Source organism: Ipomoea triloba, chromosome 5, assembly GCF_003576645.1.
Source record: "Ipomoea triloba cultivar NCNSP0323 chromosome 5, ASM357664v1".
In the NCBI taxonomy this organism is placed as follows: Eukaryota; Viridiplantae; Streptophyta; class Magnoliopsida; order Solanales; family Convolvulaceae; genus Ipomoea; species Ipomoea triloba.
In genome coordinates this window covers 26,250,173-26,270,677 of record NC_044920.1, presented here as the reverse complement: position 1 = coordinate 26,270,677, position 20,505 = coordinate 26,250,173, and the positions used below count along the sequence as shown (strand labels likewise).

Below are 20,505 nucleotides of genomic sequence, written 5' to 3'. Positions count from 1 at the left end.
TTAAAAAAAAAAAAAAAAAAAAAAAAAAAAAGAAGGCATCCGGCCATTATGTAAATGCTCCACATCTACAGCTAGGGATCAATAACATCACCTAGGAATGCTTCTTCCATCAAGGGCATCCTTTGCAGAAGTAGCAGTTTCTGCATCAGAGAATTGCACCAGAGCCTGAAGAAAAAAAAGCATCAGAGTGAAGTTGTAGCCTAGAAACAGGGAAAGACAAATGCATTATAAACACATTGATTATCCCAAAATATACACACCTGAAATCCAGCAGTCTTTTCAAATGTAGTGATCTTATGCACAAATCCAAAAGCTGAAAACACCTGGAAAACGTAATAGCATTGATAATATAACTTACTAAAAAGGCATTCATAATAAACATATCTAGAAGAAAATGAAAGCCCTATATATATTTCCATCATGGTCTCTTGAAGGAAAATTGCCAATATTCTTATCAACCACATCATTGAACATCATAATAATAGGCTAAAGAATTGAATTTATTTTGGGGAGAATATAACATCAATAATATGTCCCCAACACAAACATCCCCATAAACGGCTAACAACTAAAAGAATAGAAAAGAACACTGGTGGCTAAGTTAGTCAACAAAAGACTCCCCATGTCCTCATGGAAAAGTATTGAACCTAATTTATTCATCCTCAACTTCTGGGAATAAAGGTGGTACGTGATTGCTGGGTTTTCCTTGCCAACCACTCCTTCAAGAGCTATAAGAAAGAAGTGCTTGACCTCATTCCTTTTCAGAGTTCACAATATCAAGCCAAAATAGTCCAATAAATAACCGGCAGCATGTGATATAATTTTTGGTAAAACCCTAAAGACATCCCACATCATTGTGTATTTTTGGAAAATAATTTAGTATAAGGGACAACCAAATTTCAACGACACCTCATCATTCATTGGTTCACATATATTTAACAAAATACTATAAAAGCTCTATCACATGAAAGGGCAAGTGTAGTAACAAAAACAAAGAAGGGGGCAGAGCAATTAAAACTTTGGTAAGTGATACATGTATGAATGTAAATAAATTCAAGTAGAAGTAATGCTTCCAGAAAAAAAGGATAGGAATACAGGAGATGGCCAGGTTATGAATTTTTAGGAAACACAGTGACAGATGATAAGTACATTTCATCTAGAGTTATGGTTCAAACATGAACAGAAATGTGGTTTCCAAAAAGACCTTTGCATATCCCAAGAATAACTCCATGCAACCAAAGCAGGAGCAATTGTTTAATGGCAGTGCCCTATATTAATTACACATTAAGGGTTTTGCTTCAAAAGAGAATCTTAGAATCTAAGTAAGGGAGTTCAATACATATTAGAAATGAAAAGTGTATCCCACACTCCAAGAAACTCAGGATAGTTAGATGAGAAGGGAAGAAAGAGCAGTGGTAAGCAAAAGAGAAAGGAGACAAACACACATTTGCTCATTTTCCCGATGCAATAAGCTGCCATTGAAGATATTTCCTTGGCATTGGCCTGCTGATACATTCGCATTCATGTCAAACAATGCTAAAAGAGAGCTTGATGTACTACAACCTAAGCACCATAGTAATGAGAAAGTTTATTCTATTGAAAGTATTTCACTTCGAACCACAGTGTCCAAGGCATAATTACTTACCAAGTGCAAAACATCAATGCTGACAAGGCGTGCATCATTTCCCTCAATTGTCACTAACAGTACATTTCCAGCAACATCCGCAGTGGTTTTGTTGTTCACTATCTCTTGCCTGTTGGAATATTGTAGGTACACTGTTTTCCCCCGTACCTGAGCTGGCTCTGATGATGAAGCATAATATGATATCATTGCAATAGCTTGGTTTTGTTCTGCCTACAATCATCAAGATGAATGAACAGGAATTTCAGAACATAAATAGAAAAATGACTTCTCATAATGATTACAGATGGAGAATAAGGAGATAGAAAACCATAAACTTACAAATTCTATAAATGCTTGATTTCTATTTGCTCCAACATTGCACTTTGTATTGACAACTCTACCGAATGGTTTCCCCAATTCAATCAGCTCCTCCTCCGTGCATTCCCACGGTAAATTTCTTAAATGGAGAACCTTGGATGGGGGTTGCGTATACCGAAACTGAGGCTGACTAGACACAGACGACATTCTGCATACACCCAACCTACATTAAAAGCCAAGACAGATACCTAACTCATATACTCCCCTTTTGCAATTGTAGACCATAAAAAAGCAATAAGAGCAAAACATAACACACAATGCAGCTGTCTTTTCATGAATTGAGCATATGTCTAAAGATTTCAAGTTTCATATACTCATTTAAACCAAGTCATACTCTTTAGCCTTCATTCTCTCAAAACCCTAGTCCAATCATGTATATTAATAAAAGATAGCATAAAAGGTGATAGAGGGTTGTTGCCAGCAAAACCAAACAAGTTACTCCATATCAGAGATACAGTGAAAAAATACACTAACTGTATCATAAACATTCATAAAACAAAAAATTAAAATGAAAATTAAAATTAAAAAATAAAACAAAATAAAAATAAAAATAAAAAGGAACGAGGAATTGAAGAGAGAGTTGTACTGGAGAATTCCGGGGCAAAACGAAAAAATAAAATAAAGGAATTCCGGTAAAATTTTCAAAATCAAGCAAGCAAACCGGTGCCAATCTCACAATTATCAGTCTTAAGCATAGAATCAACAAAAAGACATATAAACCGGACGAAGGAATTGAATTAGGTCACAAGATGAAAAAGGAGAGCATTGGAGAATTTGTACCTGAGTGATGAAGAGAACGCGGATGTTCTAATAGCTTTAGGGTTCGAAGAACGGATGTACGATGTACGAAGAGCTCAGCTATATGCTTCTTCCTCTTTTCCGCTGTGAAAAGAAAGAAAGATAAACTCACAACTTTTTAGTGACGAACAAGTAACAATATCCTCTTTGGGAGCTCTAAATAAATAGACTCCGGAATCGGGATAATGTTTTAAGTTACAAAAAATTTGAGCAAATTACCCCCAACTTACCCGAAATTAATCTCAGTCTGACCCTTCAGGTCTACCTTTCTAATTTTGCCTCGTTACATTCTAAATTTTTATTTATTTATCATAATTAGTAATCATTTAAATTCTTATTATCTTATAATCTAAAAACATAATAAGTCACAATCAAAATTATATCTCTAATTAAAATCTATATTATTAGTACTAATCATTTTGTGCATCTTATTTTTAGAGTTTTACACTTTTACTATACAATTTTTGGACAAAAATATACTTACTGTTATAACTCCGTTATCTTTTTCCATTAACTTTACCATGCACATGCATTCATTATATTTTATGCACTATCATTTTTATTTTTTAGATTTAAATGAAGGAGATACCCCAGTATACAAGAATTAGTGTATTAGTTGGCGCCATATTGGAACACCAATTACTATCACTTTTCTTTAATGACAATAATAATTGTAGACATTATATATTGGATTAATATAATAAATATTTTTCATTTATATTTTAATTTGTAAGAATTTATTAGTTATTTAAAAAAAATATATAAATATTAGACATATTTTTTGTACATCGAGCATAGAAAAGACTAGTTTAATAAAAAGAATTAACATGATAGCTTTGTGTTTTGCCCGAGTTGTGTTTGACGGTCAGTTGTGAATGTTATCTCTACCTAATTTTTTTCTAGATCTAATTGTTATTGAATTGGTTCATTATTTAATTATTTAGAAAAAGAAAAATTAACATCCCACTAGAAATATAAAATGTCATTGAGAGATCTTGACCGACAAGATGAGATAAGACTCATTGTGCGCAAAATGTACAGTTAGGGTATAACTTAGAAATTGATAGGATAACTCACAATTTATCTTCTTCAACTAATTTGATCATCGAATCATTTAAAATTTTGACAATTAAACTTGATGAACTAAAATAGTAATTTCTTTATTTTAAAAAATTAATCAATTTTTTAAAAAAATAATAATAAAAAATTAATCAATTTGATCCTCATGCTAAAACCCGCAGATTAGGACTACAAAAAATGGCTTGCGAATAAGAGGGCCTAACGGGTCTGACCTGCGACCCGTGAGCTAATCCTATTTTCAATATATATATATATATATATATATAAACCGCGACGTCATCAACCCACGTGAGGCAAACTAAGGTTGCATGAACTCTAGCTGGTGGACATAACAAGCCGACCCGCAAAAATGGGTAAGAAATTAGACCCGCAATGAGGCAGGTCTAATGTATGGACCGTCTCACTTTGAGAGTACTTTAAAAAATGCTTACAAGGATATCATGCAGTTGCATTGGATTTGGTGTTTCGTAATTTTTAGTTACATACAAAAACTTTTAAAAAAATGTTTAAATAAACATTGAGAGTAGGGTTAAAACTAATTTGTCCAACAGATCGACAAAACTCCAATAACAATCTAAGGCTGTAAGAGGTGTGTGGATATATGCACAAGTGTTCAAACATTCCCGACAAGAACATCCTTGTACGGAGTCGGAGCGGGAACCGGAGCTGCCGGCGCCGGTTGCCACTCCTCATGCGGCGGCTTTTTTCTCCTCCTCTGCTTCTCTGCCTCGTCTAAGATAAGCGGCATTCTGCCTTCTCTTTCATGCATCAATCGCTCTTGCGCTCCGCCCCTCAGCTTCTCAAGTCTCATCATTCCACTCATCTGCTGTACGTTGAACACTTTCACCACGTTCGCCAAACCCCCCACAAATAGCAACGTGCTCCCGCATATCCCCACCCACACCCACATCCCACTCTGCAATATGAAATCAATACTGTATTGTAACAGAACTAGTAGTGCCTCTCAATATATTAGAGAGTAATTATGAACAGATACTGCATTGTAACAGAGTATGTTGAGAAAGTAGTCATGAAAGTAATTATACAGATAGATACTGCATTGTAATAGAGTAGTTCATAAAGTAGTCATAAAAGTAATTATGAACGGATACTGCATTGCATTGTAACAGAGTAGTTCATAAAGTAATCACGAAAATAATTATGAACAGATAATGCATTGTAACATAGTAGTTCATAAAGTAGTAATGGAAATAATTATGAACATTGTAACAGAGTAGTTCATAAAGTAGTCATGAAAGTAATTATGAACAGATACTGCATTGTAACAAAGATGATAGTACTATCAGTATAGAGAGAGTTTAATAGCAACTATTTTTGCTAAAGATAAGAATATGAACTAAAAAACAGATTAAAAAGAATAATACAAACTAAATTGAATTGAAATTTATTCTAATTCAAATGTAGGATTAATTATACCAGTAATGATCTGAAACTATGGTATATGAGTTGAGTATGGTGGTTGTCTTTGCTGGTGAAATTAAGAATTGCTCCCACTAGAAACAGCAAACTCCCCATCAGGAACGGAATGTGGATGCTTTGTTGCAGAATCTGCATGTGCCCGCCGGCTCTCTCGTATATCTGACATGAATTCAGGATTGAACCTAGCAGCCACAGTGTAGGCCCCGCAATCAACAGGCTCAAAGCTTGCTTCTCCAGTTCATAGTACCTATAATTCCCCTTTTCTTCCTGCATTTATTTCAATGACGCTCAGAACTGGATGCGAATTTGAGGAAGATGAAGGCGAATTGAAATTTATGAGGAATTTTAAAAATTTTAAAATCAAAATCAAAATCTCTCTGTGTAACCTGGATGAAGAGGAAAAGGATTCCGAGGAAAGAGCAGAGGCAGCCGAGGATGTGAAGCAGCGGCGCGGCGAACTCGACGACGGCAAGTTGCGTGTCGTAGGCGAACAACGACAGCCGGAAATCAAGGCCGGCGAGGTGAGCCAAGAGATCGTGAAAATTCACTACGGCGATGAGCGCGAAAGCTATGAGCAAGAGAACTAGCCCCGATTTCGGCTCCCGCGACAGCTCCGCCGCAAAACCGCACAACAGTACAACCGTCGAGAAGACATACAAGCCGGCGTTCATGTATTCCGCTCTGCTCCGCGATCGCCCCGGCCCGTATACTCGGCAATCTCTCGCCGACGCTAATTTCACCATTTTTCCTGTCCGGCAGATTCTTCTGAAGAAAATTGGATATGATTAATGGCGGCTGTTCATGTAGTACGTGTGCAACTGATAAAGGCCGGAAGATACGGGAACGGAAAGCATAATATAACCGACGTGATACGTGTCGCCCTGCATGCAGCCATGGAGCTACGTGGCGTTCCGCCAAGCATGAAACGTGGCTTCGTCAGATTCATCTTCAAATCAAAATATTTAAAATTTCAAATCTGCAAACTTAACACTGAAATTCTTGTATTTTTAATCTACTGTAAATCTGTAATGAATGTGAATTACAAGTATTACAGTACTATGATATAATACAGGTAACTATAAACATATAATTGATTAGTTAATATACATTAGGTACTAACAGATCGAGTTCAATCAACATTTAGAAAATGTATCTGCGAAGGTAATCCACTCGAGCAGGATGCTTAAGCTTCATCAGAGCCTTCACTTCATGCTTCCTAACCATCTCTCTCGAAATGTTTAAATTTCCAGCAATCTCTCCCAGCGTTCTGTCGCCCTTGCCATCAAGACCGTATCTCTGTCTCATCACCAGACTCTCTTTCGGCTTCAGAGAATCAAGCTGAAAGAACGCATCATTTAATTTGATATCAGAGCTTAGGTTGTGAGAAATTTGGTATCAGAGCAAGAAAAGTGTGAAAGAATGTGTTACCACATCATCGAGGGCGAGTCTGAGAAGAGCGGGATGCTTGCGCTTGTCGCCTTCGACGTCGTCCACATCGGTGATGCCGTCGATGAGCTCTTCCTGTGTTGTCTTGTGCTTTGCATTGAGGGAGAAGACGGGCTTTGAAGCTTTCATAACTTCGTGATATCTCTCCTGGGAGATTCCAACTCTCTCTGTGATCTCATTCTCTGTTGGCATCCTCTGCAGCTTCACCAGCAGCTCCATTCTCGCCTTCTGAATTTCTGCTCTCACCTGAATTGCATGTTTTCTGTATCTATAAGTATTTACTGTGTTCTGTGTGACTGTATATATCCATCATTCCCAGACAGACATTAATGTATGTTTTTTTTTAAAAAATACAACTGACTCTATTACATTGTAGTATATGTTCATCTGTTAATGTATGATTTTGTTTACAATGCAGCTTCATATTGTTCCTATTTTCTTAAACTCCAAGCACGAAAATGGATGAAACTGACAGTCATTGAACTTAAAATGGTAAAATGATCATACCGATTCGAGTCCAAAGGAGACCTTAGTGAAGCTCGAAAGAGTCATGGAGCGAATAATCGCGTGTCTGATCCAAAACAGGCCATATGTTGAGAGGCGGAACTTCCTTTTGGGTTCGAATCGATCAATGGCTGTTATAAGCCCCTTCACGCCTGCTTGGCACAGGTCTTGGAACCTCGGGCTACTAGCAAAGTCTTGAAAATATTTGTTGACGACAAACAGAACAAGGCGCAGATTGTGCTGCAAAAAAAAAAAAAAAACAAGCAGAGTTATGGATTTTTCCAAAGCTTAAACTCATGTAACATCAGTTTAATTGAAACATGTGCTCCATCTCAACTAAAAGCCTAAGCTGATAATTGGATTGCACATTTATGTTTATATATATTATATGCTCAACAAGTTTTACATAGCGATCAGACTTGAAAACGTACCTTGATCAATTTGTTTCTTGCAGCTTGCCCGACTTCTAATGTTTTCCTTAGCTGAACAACATCCATATTTGTTGCTTCAGCTATTTCGACATCAGTTGGTTCTCGTCCAAGATCGTTTTGTAGATTTTCCTTAACTTGAAATATTGCCTAAATGTTGCGAAAAATATAACAGTGTCAAGAGCATATCACTATGTAGTAAAACCTTAGAGTTTCAATACAAATCCGTTTTTCCACTTACCTTCATAGGCTGCATCAGTTTAAAGAGCCACGAATGCTCAGACGATGAAAGGACGGGTGGAATTTTCATCTTCTTCCAGTCTAAGGTCACTAAATTTGTACCGATAGAGTATTCCCTAACAAGCATGTCGATCTTTTCATCGTTAGTTGCCTCCCTGTGCTCTCGTTTCTGGGATATCGAAGCAACCAATTCGCCTTCCTTTTTCTTTCTCAGCGTAATCCTCTTATCAAGACTCAATCGCTTAGCCTTCTTCTTCGGGTTCCTTATAATAATTTCTTTCTCCGCTTCTTCATTGGCTTCTCCAATCCTCTTTCTCCTTCGTCGCCCTCTCTTCACAGTACGATCTCCGGGTTCTGCATCAGAGCCCGCAGTTTCTGGACTAGACTTGTACAGTTTCTCCAGTTTCGCAGCGGTTTCATTGTAGTCCAATTCTATGGTACTCGGGGAGGCTTCGTCGGTGGAGACAACGCCACACACTCGACCTGCAGAAAGCTTTGACGGTTTTCCAAGCCTCTTTTCATCCTCTTTTGAAGACTGTATAAGTAAAGATTCGGCTTCTTTCGGAGAAACTAAGGCTGCATTTTTGGTCTTGTCGGTTTTGAATGATAATATGAACGGTCCTTTAAGCGGACATAAACGAGCAGAAAATCTGTTGTTGAATCCTCTGAGACTACGCGCAGCAGAGCTGGAAACAGTCACAACTCCCATAGGTGGAAAGAAAAATATGCAATGAACTAGGGCTCTCTTCAACCCGAGTCCTGCCACAATAACGCCGTTATCACATTATGTCGTGCAGATCAAGAAAGCCGAAAACTTTAACCCAAATAATTACTGGGAGAGCTACTAAGATAGTATTGATATAATCTTGACAAGAACATTTAAACTTCTGACAGCTCAACAATCAGCTTATATCATTACTATTTCTAGCCCAGACAGAATCTGCTCATCTGCCTTGGCTCCCTTCAAAATATACATGAAAAAAAACACACAATCAAAGCAACTTTTGTTCAATTTAGGATTGAATAGGCGAACAATATGCGAGTTAAACAAGAGAATTGAAAGGTGTGTTCCGTCTCAATTGAAAGAGAATTTTTTGCCTGGTTCTATAGACTATACTAAATTGAAAGAAGTAGCTCATCACAACTACAAGTCTAACCTGATATATAGTGACTATACATTTATATTTTTTGCGACAAGGGAAACCAGCAACCACTACTGAGGGTGTGTGCACAAGATAAATCCCAGCCTTGTGACCTTAGCCAGAAAAGGACCACAATAAGGTAAACCAGTCTATGTTGCCCATAACTGACTGGATCAAACCATAGCATATACATTTATATTACCCTAACAGGTTCATAAACTACAACATACAGGATTGGATAAGTGGGAAACATGAACCTAATTACCAAACAGAAACCCTTGATCTCCTAAATCCACTGCAACATAAAAAACCCTAACCTCAAATTCAGAATCCTAGTTCTCTTCATCTACTAAACTCCCATAGAAACAAGCAACAGAGCTTTCCAAATTTAGTTTCTGGATATGATTCATCAGAAGCTTGCCTTTCAAAGTTTTGATCTTTTGGATAATGCAACAAATTATTCCCAGATCAAACTTTTCACAGCAGAACACAGACTATACACTATGATTCCTCATCACATATTACATTTTTTTAGGCAATTCATGCGATATAAACAACTACACAGTACATAAATCACAGACAAGACAGCAAATTAAAGAAGAACACCAACACATACCTGAAGAAATATATAGAGGAACGACAATTCAATGTGATTCCGGCGACGGAGATTCAAGATTCCGGTGAATTTAACTTCCAGAGATTCTCACATGTAAAGAGGTGTTCGAGAAAATATAAATATGCCCTCTAAATTTCGGTAGCCACAAGCATTTTTTTCTTGGTAAATCAACGGTCAATAGGTACGTAGAGCTTGATCAACGGCGTCTAACGGCCCACGTCGAGACCCAAAAAGGAGCTACGATGACGTGGAGGACGCCGGAGCAGAGAGATAGATTTTTTGCAGGAGGTAGTTTATGTATGGATATGAGTGTTGACACGTGAAAATGTATGATTGGATCATAGGCGTTACCGAAAAAACATCGTGGGACCCGCATGTGGTTTTTTTTTTGTAGCGACGAAAAATGGGGGGTTTCCGGTGGTAGAAGGGGAGCTCACGTTGCCTAATGACAGCCATTAGAAATACAAATAAGATGCTTGATTTGTTTGGGGCTTAATTGCTTGCCATCTCATCTACAAAAATTCTTCAAAATAGATTTTGATTTTGATTTCAATTTCCATTTAAATTAAAATGTAATTTGAAATTACTATAATTAGACATATCGATCAAAAACAGTTAATCAATTCACTAACATCAGAGAGAGCATTGCTTACAAATCTAATCTTCCACTATTTTTGAAATCAACCAATGAGAAGCTCATGCAATAAAAAAAAATCAATATCAAATTGGACGTGTCAATTAGGGCCAATAAATCTGTCTATTAAAATAGAACATATGGAGTTGCATGTAAACCTACTAACCTCATCTCCTACATAGCTCTCTTCAATTTACATAAGATATATAATACTTTAAACTAAAATGTGATGCATACTACTTTTTATTGGTTCTTGAAAAAGTATTACGGAGTATATTTTAACTAAAAAAATATTATATGTAGGTCTTATTATACGTGAGAGGGTTTCACACCAAACATATTCAATATATAATACATTAATACTCCATATATAATTAATAGGTTGCATATATAATTGATTTGGAGTTGATATTTGTTACAATTTGAGTAAATGCAAGAATCAATAATGAAGGAATGACGGCATGTTTAGCATGAAAATACAAATTTAATTTTCATCCTTGTTTAAAAAAAAAAAAATTATTTTTCATTCTCTAATGCCCAAGCCAAGTTGGAGATCAGATTAGGAAAAAGAGCCAACCCATTAGATACTATTCATCCACCCTTTAAAAAGAATATATGTATATGTAAAATAAATTCCATATTCTCCATTCTCCAACTTCCAGGAAAATGAATAGTTTCAAAATAAAGAGTACAAATTCAAACCTGCTTTGAGAAACCCAAGGTTTTAATTAATATCATTGATGGTTTCGTGACCCGGGGTAGACACTCGAGGGTCAAAGAGTGAAATGAGAATAAGATTAGATTTGTTAACATAATAGGAAGGTTTTAAAATGTGGAACATGCGTTTCTGACATGAAACATATGTCCCAAACACTCTTTTCTCATTCTAGTTCAAGTTTTAAAACCTTCTCATTTTGTCAACAAATCTAAATTTATTCACATTTCAATCGTTGACCCGACACTCAGCGGGTCAACATAATCGATCAGATAGAGACAAGAGTAGACACAGTAATTTTAAAGTGAAAAACGAAAAGTAAAAACTATAAATCATTTTTAGGTAGTGCCAAGGCAAAAATTCACTAATTTGTAGGTGATTTGTACATGTAATATTGTGTAGAGATGAAGCAGCTGTCAGTCTCCCCAATATTGTATTTGGCTACCCTCTTTTATAGTAAAAGAGTAGGTAATAAGCCACTTATGGATGATTAATTGAATTGTATGGATATTTAAAGAGAATTTATCGGTAATAAATAAGTAATAAATGGGTAATAAATGAGAGGTTGCAACTAATGAGATTATAAGTTATGGAATTAGGGAGCCAAGACTAATTGGTTGGACTGTTATGCCATGGATTCGGGTCTACCTTGCAAGGTCTAAGGTGGACCAAGGTCTATGTTCACAATTTCATAACTCTATGTTCATAATTTCATAACCTCATGTTCACAGTTTTATAATTTCATGTTCACAATTCTATAACTTCATGTTCACAATTTCATAGCTCTACGTTCACAGTTTCATAACTCTACGTTCACAATTTTATAGATCTACGTTCACAGTTTCATAACTCTACGTTCACAATTTTATAGATCTACGTTCACAGTTTCATAACTCTACGTTCACAATTTTATAACTCTATTTTCACAATTTCATAACTCTATGTTCAACCGTATCGAAACTCTATGTTCAACATTATAACACAATTTTTGAATCTATATAACAAAATTGTGAATATAGAGTTTCAAAGTTGTGAATATTGAGTAATGTAATTTTGTATATTGAGATATAAAATTGTGAACGTATAATTCTAAATATGTAAACATAGAGTTCTAAATTTGTGAACATAGACCCGGGTATACCTTGCAAGGTGCACCCGGTCCATAGCATAATTTCTGGTTACGTTTCGAGTGTTGACTGTCGAGCCCGATTGTCCTGCACGAGTGCTTGCTAGGTGGTGTTTACTGGATATCCATCAATCATCATCAAGACAAGATTATTTATATTCTTTATTTTGTGAGTGTAGACGGTCTCGTTTGTTTAGGATGTTATATCTAATTTTTATTAATTAATACATTATATTATAATCATAAATAATTTCAAGTGGAAAAAAAAAAAAAAAAACTATTTTGTATGCACTTGCCACTTGGAAATTGGAATGGTCTTAGTTACCCGGCAGCGTTAATTAACGCCCGCAAAGCAAACAATTGCGGCCGAATGCTAAAATATTCCACGTTAATTCCGACCACCCTTATACGGCACCTATGGCCTATATATGTATCTATCTCCAGAAGATTCCTAGCTAATTATTAGCTTTTCCGAAATTAGACTAACCTTTTGGACTTTGACGTTTCTGATCTCATTTTCTTCTATTGTCCTTCCTGTGGTTGGGAATTTGAACAAGTCCAATTACTATAAACCTTTACATGCATGCATCAACATACCTAAATATTATTGAGGTTTATTCAATTCATCCGACCAATATATTCAAGTTTAATCTTTTACAAAAGGTTATATAAGATTATTTTTAATAGAATTATGTACATAAAGTGGTTGAAGATCATATAGTCTTTTCTCCAATTTTATTTTGTTTTGTTTTTTTGGGAGGAAGATAAAATGAAGAAGAAAAAAAGTTAGCCTTTTACAGGGTGTTTGGTTGGGAGGAGGAAATTAGGGGGAAAGAATTGTAACTCGGTGGAATTGCAATTCAATAAATAAAGTAGGAATTTAAATTACAGTGTTTGGTAGACAGAGATAGAAGTACAGAGAATTGAAAGATAAGAAACGACAAAATGACTAAAATGCCCTTATGTTGTAGTATATGTTGTAGTTGTAGTAATAATAATAATAATAATTCTTTCAATAATAATAATAATAATAATAATAATTCCATCAATAATAATAATAATAATAAGTATAATACTAGTAATAATTTCTTCAGAAACAACAACAACAACAATAATAATAATAATTCTTTAAAAAAAGAATAATAATAATAATTTTTTTAAATTAAAAAAAAAAAAAAGACAATGGGGTATGGGAGGAGGGGCAAAATTGTCTTTACACCAACACAATTGCCCCTCCTCTCCACCGAATTGCAATTCATGGGGGGTACCCATGAATTGCAATTCATCATTTGGAGGGAATTGCAATTCCCTCCAACCAAACAATGTAGTTTGGGAATTTACTGAATTGTAATTCATCCCAAACTACACTCAACCAAACATGCCATTATTTCATGAATACGGTCAAATTAAACGTATGGCACCCACAAAGTGATTAAATTAATTAGTCGTTTATACAATTAAGTATATACAAATGACTAGTTTTTCATGCGTATTGCGCGACTGATCTGATGCCCAATATTTGTACTTAAATAAGTAATATAATTCAAAGTATATTAATGTAAGATTATATATGAGAAGATAGTTGACATTAAAATTAACGTCTAATTTACACTTTTCTAAAAACAATTATCTAAATACTTATTGCAATTGCTATTGTATTAAGTAGTAAATATTACTTTTGGTTGGAATTACTCTAAATTTTGTTAATTCACTTTTAGATATACATTTGTCTTTTTTTTTTTCTTGATAGTATCTCATTTGTAATTGGGTTACTTAGTGTATGTTAGTTCACAAGAACAAATTTGGTCAATAATATAATGCATCCATCTGTCCTTGAATCTCGATGACCCTTACACGACATAGGTGAATTTTTTATGTTTAATTTAAAGTTATATACTACATATAGTCTCACTTTTTACTTTATTTATTTTTGTTTTTGTGTTTACTTAACGTATCATGTTCTAATTAATTTTTAAATTATCTTTTTTTGTTTTTAACAACTAACCTTTTAATATTTTTTTTTAAAAATAAACATCATTCTTTATAGATGATGAGAAAACCTCGTAACTACTATTTGAAGGCCCGTGTGGACTGGGTAAACTTAACTTCTAGGTAATAGCTTGTAAATTACACATCAGCGGCAAATTGCACTAGAAAAATCTTGTACGATGAGTTTGGCCAAGCAGATGTTGACAATAATTGAACTTGTGACACTCTAGTACAAAAATTATGCTCCGCCCGCTCAAGCACCTTTTTGGGGCAAAAATGCACTTATCATTAATTACACTGAAGGAGGGTTTACGGCAAATTATACCATGGATCAGGGTCTACCTTGCATTGTAGACCCTAGTCTAAAAATAACTTTCAGATTCTGTATCTATAGTTGACACATTCTGTACTTGCAGTTGCTAACTTCTGTACCTGTAGCTATCATATTATGTATCAGCAATTGTCAAGTTTTTTAATGTGTTTACATGTATAGGGACTATTAACTATAGATACATAATGTATTAATTAAATGTACAAAATTTTTGTATAGATTCACAATGAAATATGAATCCTGGTCCATGGTATAATAATGTGGTTAACCCCATATAAACACCACCAAAAAAAAACTCTAATTTAAAAAAAATACGAAAAGTAGAAACTCCGACATACCCTGTCCGGCTGTCCCTATGGTTGGTCACTTGGTTGTTATACTACTCCAAAGTCCAAATTGCCCTAATGTATTCACCCTCCCACGTGTAATATATGCTGCAAATCAAGTCCTGCATATAGAAATGCATGTACGTAACACATTATCAATTACATGCATTATTTATAACTAGTTCTTGTATTACGTAATTTACCTTTTTAGATTATAATACGAAGATATATTGTATATATTTTATATTCAGAAAGTCTATAATACCGATAAGTATTGATGCTTCTTGCATTAAGTATAAATAAAAAAAATTAGAAAAAGATTTAAGTTTGTAGACTGATACACTGTACTCAAAACAAACTCAAAGTATTTCTCATTCTAACTTTTTAGATTGTACCATCCTATAAGTGTTTAACCATTATTTATTTCTCGTCATGTGCACCTTGAAATTTTATTATCAAATTGTTTGCAATATCTTACATAAAAATGGGAAAAAAGATGTTTTTTTTGTTCTTAGATTACAGTAAAATATTAGCTTTTTATTTTTCAATTATATTTGTTAAAATCTTTTATCCCTTAATTGTTTAAATAGTGAGTTTTTTCGTCCCTTAATGTTATTATGGTTCGATTAAAAAAATTATTTCATAGGGCAAAAATTACTTTGTAGACAATTGAAGAGAGATAAATGTCACTGATAATATAATTGGAGATGTAAAATTTTATTTACCTATAATTCAAGTACCTAAAGTGTAAATTGTTCAGAAAAAGAATGATATATCTTGTTATTATTTTACGGGGTATAATATTCTTAAGATATAAATGGGTTGGGATGTAAATAACCTAATGCTCAGGGGTCTAAGTGAAATTATTATTGTAATTACTTGGTAAATAAAATATTCAAGGCCGCGTTTGGAGCACAAAAAGCGATTTTTATGGGGAGTTTCGACTCAGTAGTTTATTACTAGCGTAAGCTACGGGCCCGAGACTGACGTCATTTTCATGCCCGTAACTCCGTAAGTGTAATTATTAAAATTGCTGGGGTAAAAGTAAAAGCTCCTATTAATTATGAAAAGTACTGTTTTTCCCGAAAAAAAAAGTTTATTTTATGTTTATTGATTACTTACAAATTAATTATTTTTTTATTGTGAATTAATATAGTATAACAGTTGATTGTGTGTGAGATTGCATAATTAATATTTTTTTAAACAAAAATTAATATATTTCTATAATTCAATCAAAATTACATATTTTTCTATAAAACATTATATATTTAACATCCATAACAATAACATAACATAGTACTCCATAAATGTTATAAGTAATTTTAGTAGAGAAATATAATATATTTGGGGCAACCTAACTATGCTGGTAAGACAATTGGTTTGGTAACTTTAATGTTCCAACTTCCAAGTTCAATTCATTGTATAAATTGTCTATTTACCTTCTTAATTTGAACTAGTCACTATGGACAATTTATCTTAATTTACCTTTTAAAGAATCTTTATCGGCTAAAGTTATAAGTTGGATTTTTCCTACTATGTACATTTGGATATCGACTATCGACTTTCTCGTAAATCAAAGTAAGTAGTTAGCGAGAGAAGGAAAAAAAAAGAATGTAGAGAAAATGACATGACAAATTAACGCAATAAGCAAGTCTAATCGACCCAAATCGAGAAGGCCGTAGGTGCTTTGAGTGAGACCTTCTTCCTTACCAAGCCAATGGCTAGACTAATTATGTCAGAATTTTTGCAAACATAACTGATTGCTACATTTCTAGTAATACTATATATATATATATATATATTTGAGAGCCCATCAGCTATATATCCTATGTAAAGCTATCATATGTATGTAACATTATTATAGAATGTAGAGCGAGTTAAGAAATGTACAAGTTTATTATAAAACTAAGAAAACTGAGATTCTAGGTATCACCGTACAAATTAACGCGTAATTTAAAAGTCTGAAGATGCTTTGGTCTTCTTATATTGTCTGACTTTCCAATCAAAATTATAAGGACTCACCCCATCATTTGGTCCATCTTCCCTTTCCTCCCCATCAACATTGTTTCAATCAATTACACATGATATGATTACTTGTTCCTCAATATAATCAAATCATTAAAACATATTTAAAAAAAAAAAACGTGAGTAGCCGTGCACTCTCATCACTTAAGAAAGGTCAGGAGTTCAAATTCCTTCTCGTATAGAAAAACCAATCAGGTCAGTATTTTGCCCCTTAATTGGACCGATCCGGTATGAATGAGGGCATACAGTTAGGGCCTACTTAGAACCAATCGTTATATCGTGGACCAGGGTCCACAGTGCACTGTGGACCCTAGTCCGAAACGATGTCATTTCGATGTTAGTGGACGCAGACGCGAATGCCTCAATGGAATTCATTATATATAATACACATAATCCATATCTAGAATACACAGGACGTTTGCCTAGAATACACATAATATTGACGACACAAAATACACAGAACTCATCCTCTTAACATTCGAATGCACAAACACATCATAACCTGTGTTAATAACATGAATACACAGAATATTGACACAATATTGACACAAAATACACATAACTCATCCTCCTAAACATTTGAATGCACAAACAAATCACAACATGTGTTACTAACATGAATACACAGAACGGTTGCCTAGAATACACATAATGATTGTCTGGAATACACAGAACGATTACCTAGAATACACAAAACTCATATCTTAACATTTTGATACGGGGTGCACAATGCATGGTGCACGATATAAATTGACGCTTAGAACACCTTGTGATTTAACAAAAGAAAATAAATTCAAACAACCCAATCAAGTTGATCAAACTATTAACCTACTATAATTGTATAAGCTTCCAAGTTTAACTATCACCTTTTAAGTAGGATTTACCATCAAATAGTGACGGCAGTTTCCTCGTTACTCACTCAAATAATAATAATAATAATCCCAAGGTTTTACAGTTTACTATTTAGGTATTGGAATGGGTCAGCAGTAAGACTGGCTTTTGTTCCTTGATTCTTCAACTATAATTCCATTGACCGTTGACCGGTCTAACAAGATTTAAGTGGACCCCATTTTCAATGGTCAAACTTCTACCATGTGGCATCCACGGCGGATGGATCAACACCCTCTCTCCTCCTCCCCTATATCTTCCTCCCTCCACTTCTCCCCATTCAAATGCAACAACCTTAATTCTTCTGTTCCCTTTCTACTCGCATGCTCTAACTGAAAAACCTGTCGTTTCATCGGAAATCTTTCGGAGGGATTAAGGTTTCGATCAGGTTGGTTGTTAGTTGCCCTTAATTTTCTGTTCTTGACATGGACAATATCGGCGGCGACCGGGAATTTTTGCAGAGCCTGATAAGTGAGCTGGCGAATGGGAGGGACGCTGCTACGCATCTCCAGATGATCCTTAATGCGCCATCATCGTTTTCTCCGGAGACTCGGGAGTTGTTGGTTCATAATGTCCTGGCTTCCTACGACAGGGCGCTCGGGATGCTCAACTACTCGCCGGAGAGTGCTGCGGTCCAGCCGGCGGCGGCGGCTGGACCGGCATTGGGAATTGAATCTCCGTCGTCTTTTACGGGGAGTCCTCATAGTGAGGATTCTGACCGCGAGTATGATGGGTCTCGGAGGAGGTACCCATTTAATATGATTATTTAGACGTAGTATATTATTTCTGTAGTAGTGTGACATGAAAACTTATTATGTTGTGTGGATTTGTAGAAATGCGCCGCGTTGGACGCAAAAGGTTCAGGTTTGTCCCGGGTCGGGGCTTGAAGGGCACCTTGATGATGGGTATAGTTGGAGAAAGTATGGGCAGAAAGACATTCTTGGAGCAAGATATCCCAGGTTAATTCAAGCTGTCTTAGTTTTACTCCAACTTACTTCTTGATTTCCTTGTCCAAAAAAATACAAAATCCCTCAACCCCACGGGATCCCACAGAATTGTGGAAGGATAAATGTGACTTAAAGGTCTATTAATTAGACAGCTATCCTCACAAAAATGTGAAATTTTTAAGTTGTCAGGATTTAATTTTATGTCCTTACCCACAATCTATTATTCAGGAATCAACTGAATTACAGGTAGTTTTACTCCAAATTAAGTTCTTGATTTCTTTGTCCAAAAAAAAAATACAAAATCCCTCAACCCCATAAGATCTCATAGAATTGTGAAATGATAAATGTGATTTAACAGCCTATTAATTAGACAATTACCTTCACAAAAAGGTTTTTAAGTTGTCTAGATTTAATTTTATATTCTTATTTACAATTTATTATTCAGGAATCAACTGAGTTACCCTTAGTGACTTAATTGTTGATTTCTTATGGATACTAACTGAAGTTGTTTTTTGATATGTATTTGCAGAGGCTATTACAGATGCACTCATAGGCATGCCCAGGGCTGTTTGGCTACCAAACAGGTTCAGAGATCCGATGAGGATCCGACCATTTTCGACATAACTTACCGGGGAAGGCACACCTGCAACCAGGCCGGCGGCAACCCAAACCCGCCGCAAAATCAAGAACCAAACATGCCGGAGAGCCAACGGAATATTATCCCGTTCACCCAACAACAAGGCCACCCATCGGAAACTCTCTTAAGTTTCCGCAGACAACTCAGAGTTGAAACCAGCGATTTAGACAACACTCCCCAAGAAAATCAGCAGTTCACTTATTTATACACCTTCCCTTCAAGCTCCGATCAGAGCTACACTTTCCGGCCGCCGTCGGCGCCGGACGCCGGCAACTTTTCGTGGAGCATTTCGCCTTCCTTCGGCTCCCCTGCTTCCACCACGGCGTCCAGCGACTTCGGCCGCCGTCCCCGGCCGACAACGGAAGCTCCGGCGACTACCACTACCAACGCCGGCGGGATTATTCCGGCGGTTTCCGCCGGAAATTCCCCCGCCGTTGACCCCGGATTTGCTTTTGGCACTGTGGGTTTTGACTCAAACTTCACCTTTGATAGCCATGGATTCTTTCCAAACCCCTGAAAATTGAAACCACCAAAAAAAAAAAACGGTCGAATAAAAGCTGCGTTAAATATAATTAAACAATCCCTGCATGAATCTTTGGATCATTGTCAGGTGGGATGAAACTTAGTCCTCGTTGCAGAGAAGGATGATGAAGAAAATTCGCAGTTACTTAGTCTATGCTTAACCAATTCAGTTGATTCTTGACTCTCGAAGCTCATTATATTGTTGGACTTTTTGTTTTGTTTTTGGTTTGTTTCAAGTGACCTGTAATACTGTAGAAGTGGAATAGTAAAGTGATACTGTCCAAACTTATTCCGTGAAGTTTAGCGAACGTACAACATCCAATCATATAATACACTAATAAGTTAATAACTTAGTTTTTATTATTGAACAGGAAATTGTTGGGTGTTTTGAGTATCAATGTATAATTATTTTAGAAACTTGTATACCGTTTTTTGTCAAATATCAAACATACCTTTTATTTTTTATCTTATTATTCTTTTTATTTTTTCTAATTTGATAAATGGTTGTTAGCTGATTTTACTAGTTAATTGTGTTAGAAGGTATAATTAATTGATCATATTAGCTGATTATAGAAAAACGTTTGTTAAATTAGTTATTAGCTGATAGCTGTTTGGTGTAATTTTTTTTTTCAAAAGGCTAATTGAAAAGGTTGTTTTGAGTAGCCTTTT

The 20,505-nt window shown here is 35.3% G+C and overlaps 4 protein-coding genes across 5 annotated transcripts in view; 1 reads left to right on the top strand and 3 right to left on the bottom strand.

The window, feature by feature from the left end:
* Positions 1 to 2,941, bottom strand: part of LOC116019740 (polypyrimidine tract-binding protein homolog 2-like) — a 5,651-nt gene extending 2,710 nt beyond the window's left edge. Inside the window, exons 1-5 of one of the 2 annotated variants that reach the window (XM_031260057.1) lie at positions 2,783 to 2,941; positions 1,964 to 2,150; positions 1,646 to 1,855; positions 261 to 323; positions 92 to 165 (exon numbers count right to left, since the gene is read on the bottom strand). In XM_031260057.1, coding sequence (XP_031115917.1) covers positions 92 to 165; positions 261 to 323; positions 1,646 to 1,855; positions 1,964 to 2,149 — 533 coding nt within the window. In that variant the 5' untranslated portion in view covers position 2,150; positions 2,783 to 2,941. Of the gene's footprint in view, positions 1 to 91; positions 166 to 260; positions 324 to 1,645; positions 1,856 to 1,963; positions 2,166 to 2,782 lie in introns of both variants that reach the window. The other variant, XM_031260056.1, reaches the window with a different exon arrangement.
* Positions 2,942 to 4,304: 1,363 nt separating this feature from the next.
* On the bottom strand, positions 4,305 to 6,269 carry LOC116019746. Its single transcript, XM_031260071.1, has 3 exons — positions 5,707 to 6,269; positions 5,318 to 5,587; positions 4,305 to 4,796 (listed from the first exon to the last, which is right to left on the bottom strand). The coding sequence occupies exons 1-3, from the start codon at positions 6,061 to 6,063 to the stop codon at positions 4,494 to 4,496; spliced, it is 930 nt and encodes a 309-aa protein (XP_031115931.1). The 5' UTR covers positions 6,064 to 6,269; the 3' UTR covers positions 4,305 to 4,493.
* A 35-nt stretch (positions 6,270 to 6,304) lies between these two features.
* LOC116019739 (RNA polymerase sigma factor sigE, chloroplastic/mitochondrial-like) lies at positions 6,305 to 9,834 on the bottom strand. The gene is made up of 6 exons (XM_031260054.1): positions 9,697 to 9,834; positions 7,940 to 8,697; positions 7,702 to 7,848; positions 7,274 to 7,510; positions 6,749 to 7,012; positions 6,305 to 6,658 (listed from the first exon to the last, which is right to left on the bottom strand). The coding sequence occupies exons 2-6, from the start codon at positions 8,645 to 8,647 to the stop codon at positions 6,461 to 6,463; spliced, it is 1,554 nt and encodes a 517-aa protein (XP_031115914.1). The 5' UTR covers positions 8,648 to 8,697; positions 9,697 to 9,834; the 3' UTR covers positions 6,305 to 6,460.
* An 8,196-nt stretch (positions 9,835 to 18,030) lies between these two features.
* LOC116019744 (probable WRKY transcription factor 30) lies at positions 18,031 to 20,301 on the top strand. Its single transcript, XM_031260068.1, has 3 exons — positions 18,031 to 18,475; positions 18,564 to 18,689; positions 19,207 to 20,301. The coding sequence occupies exons 1-3, from the start codon at positions 18,156 to 18,158 to the stop codon at positions 19,829 to 19,831; spliced, it is 1,071 nt and encodes a 356-aa protein (XP_031115928.1). The 5' UTR covers positions 18,031 to 18,155; the 3' UTR covers positions 19,832 to 20,301.
* Positions 20,302 to 20,505: the final 204 nt, after the last annotated feature.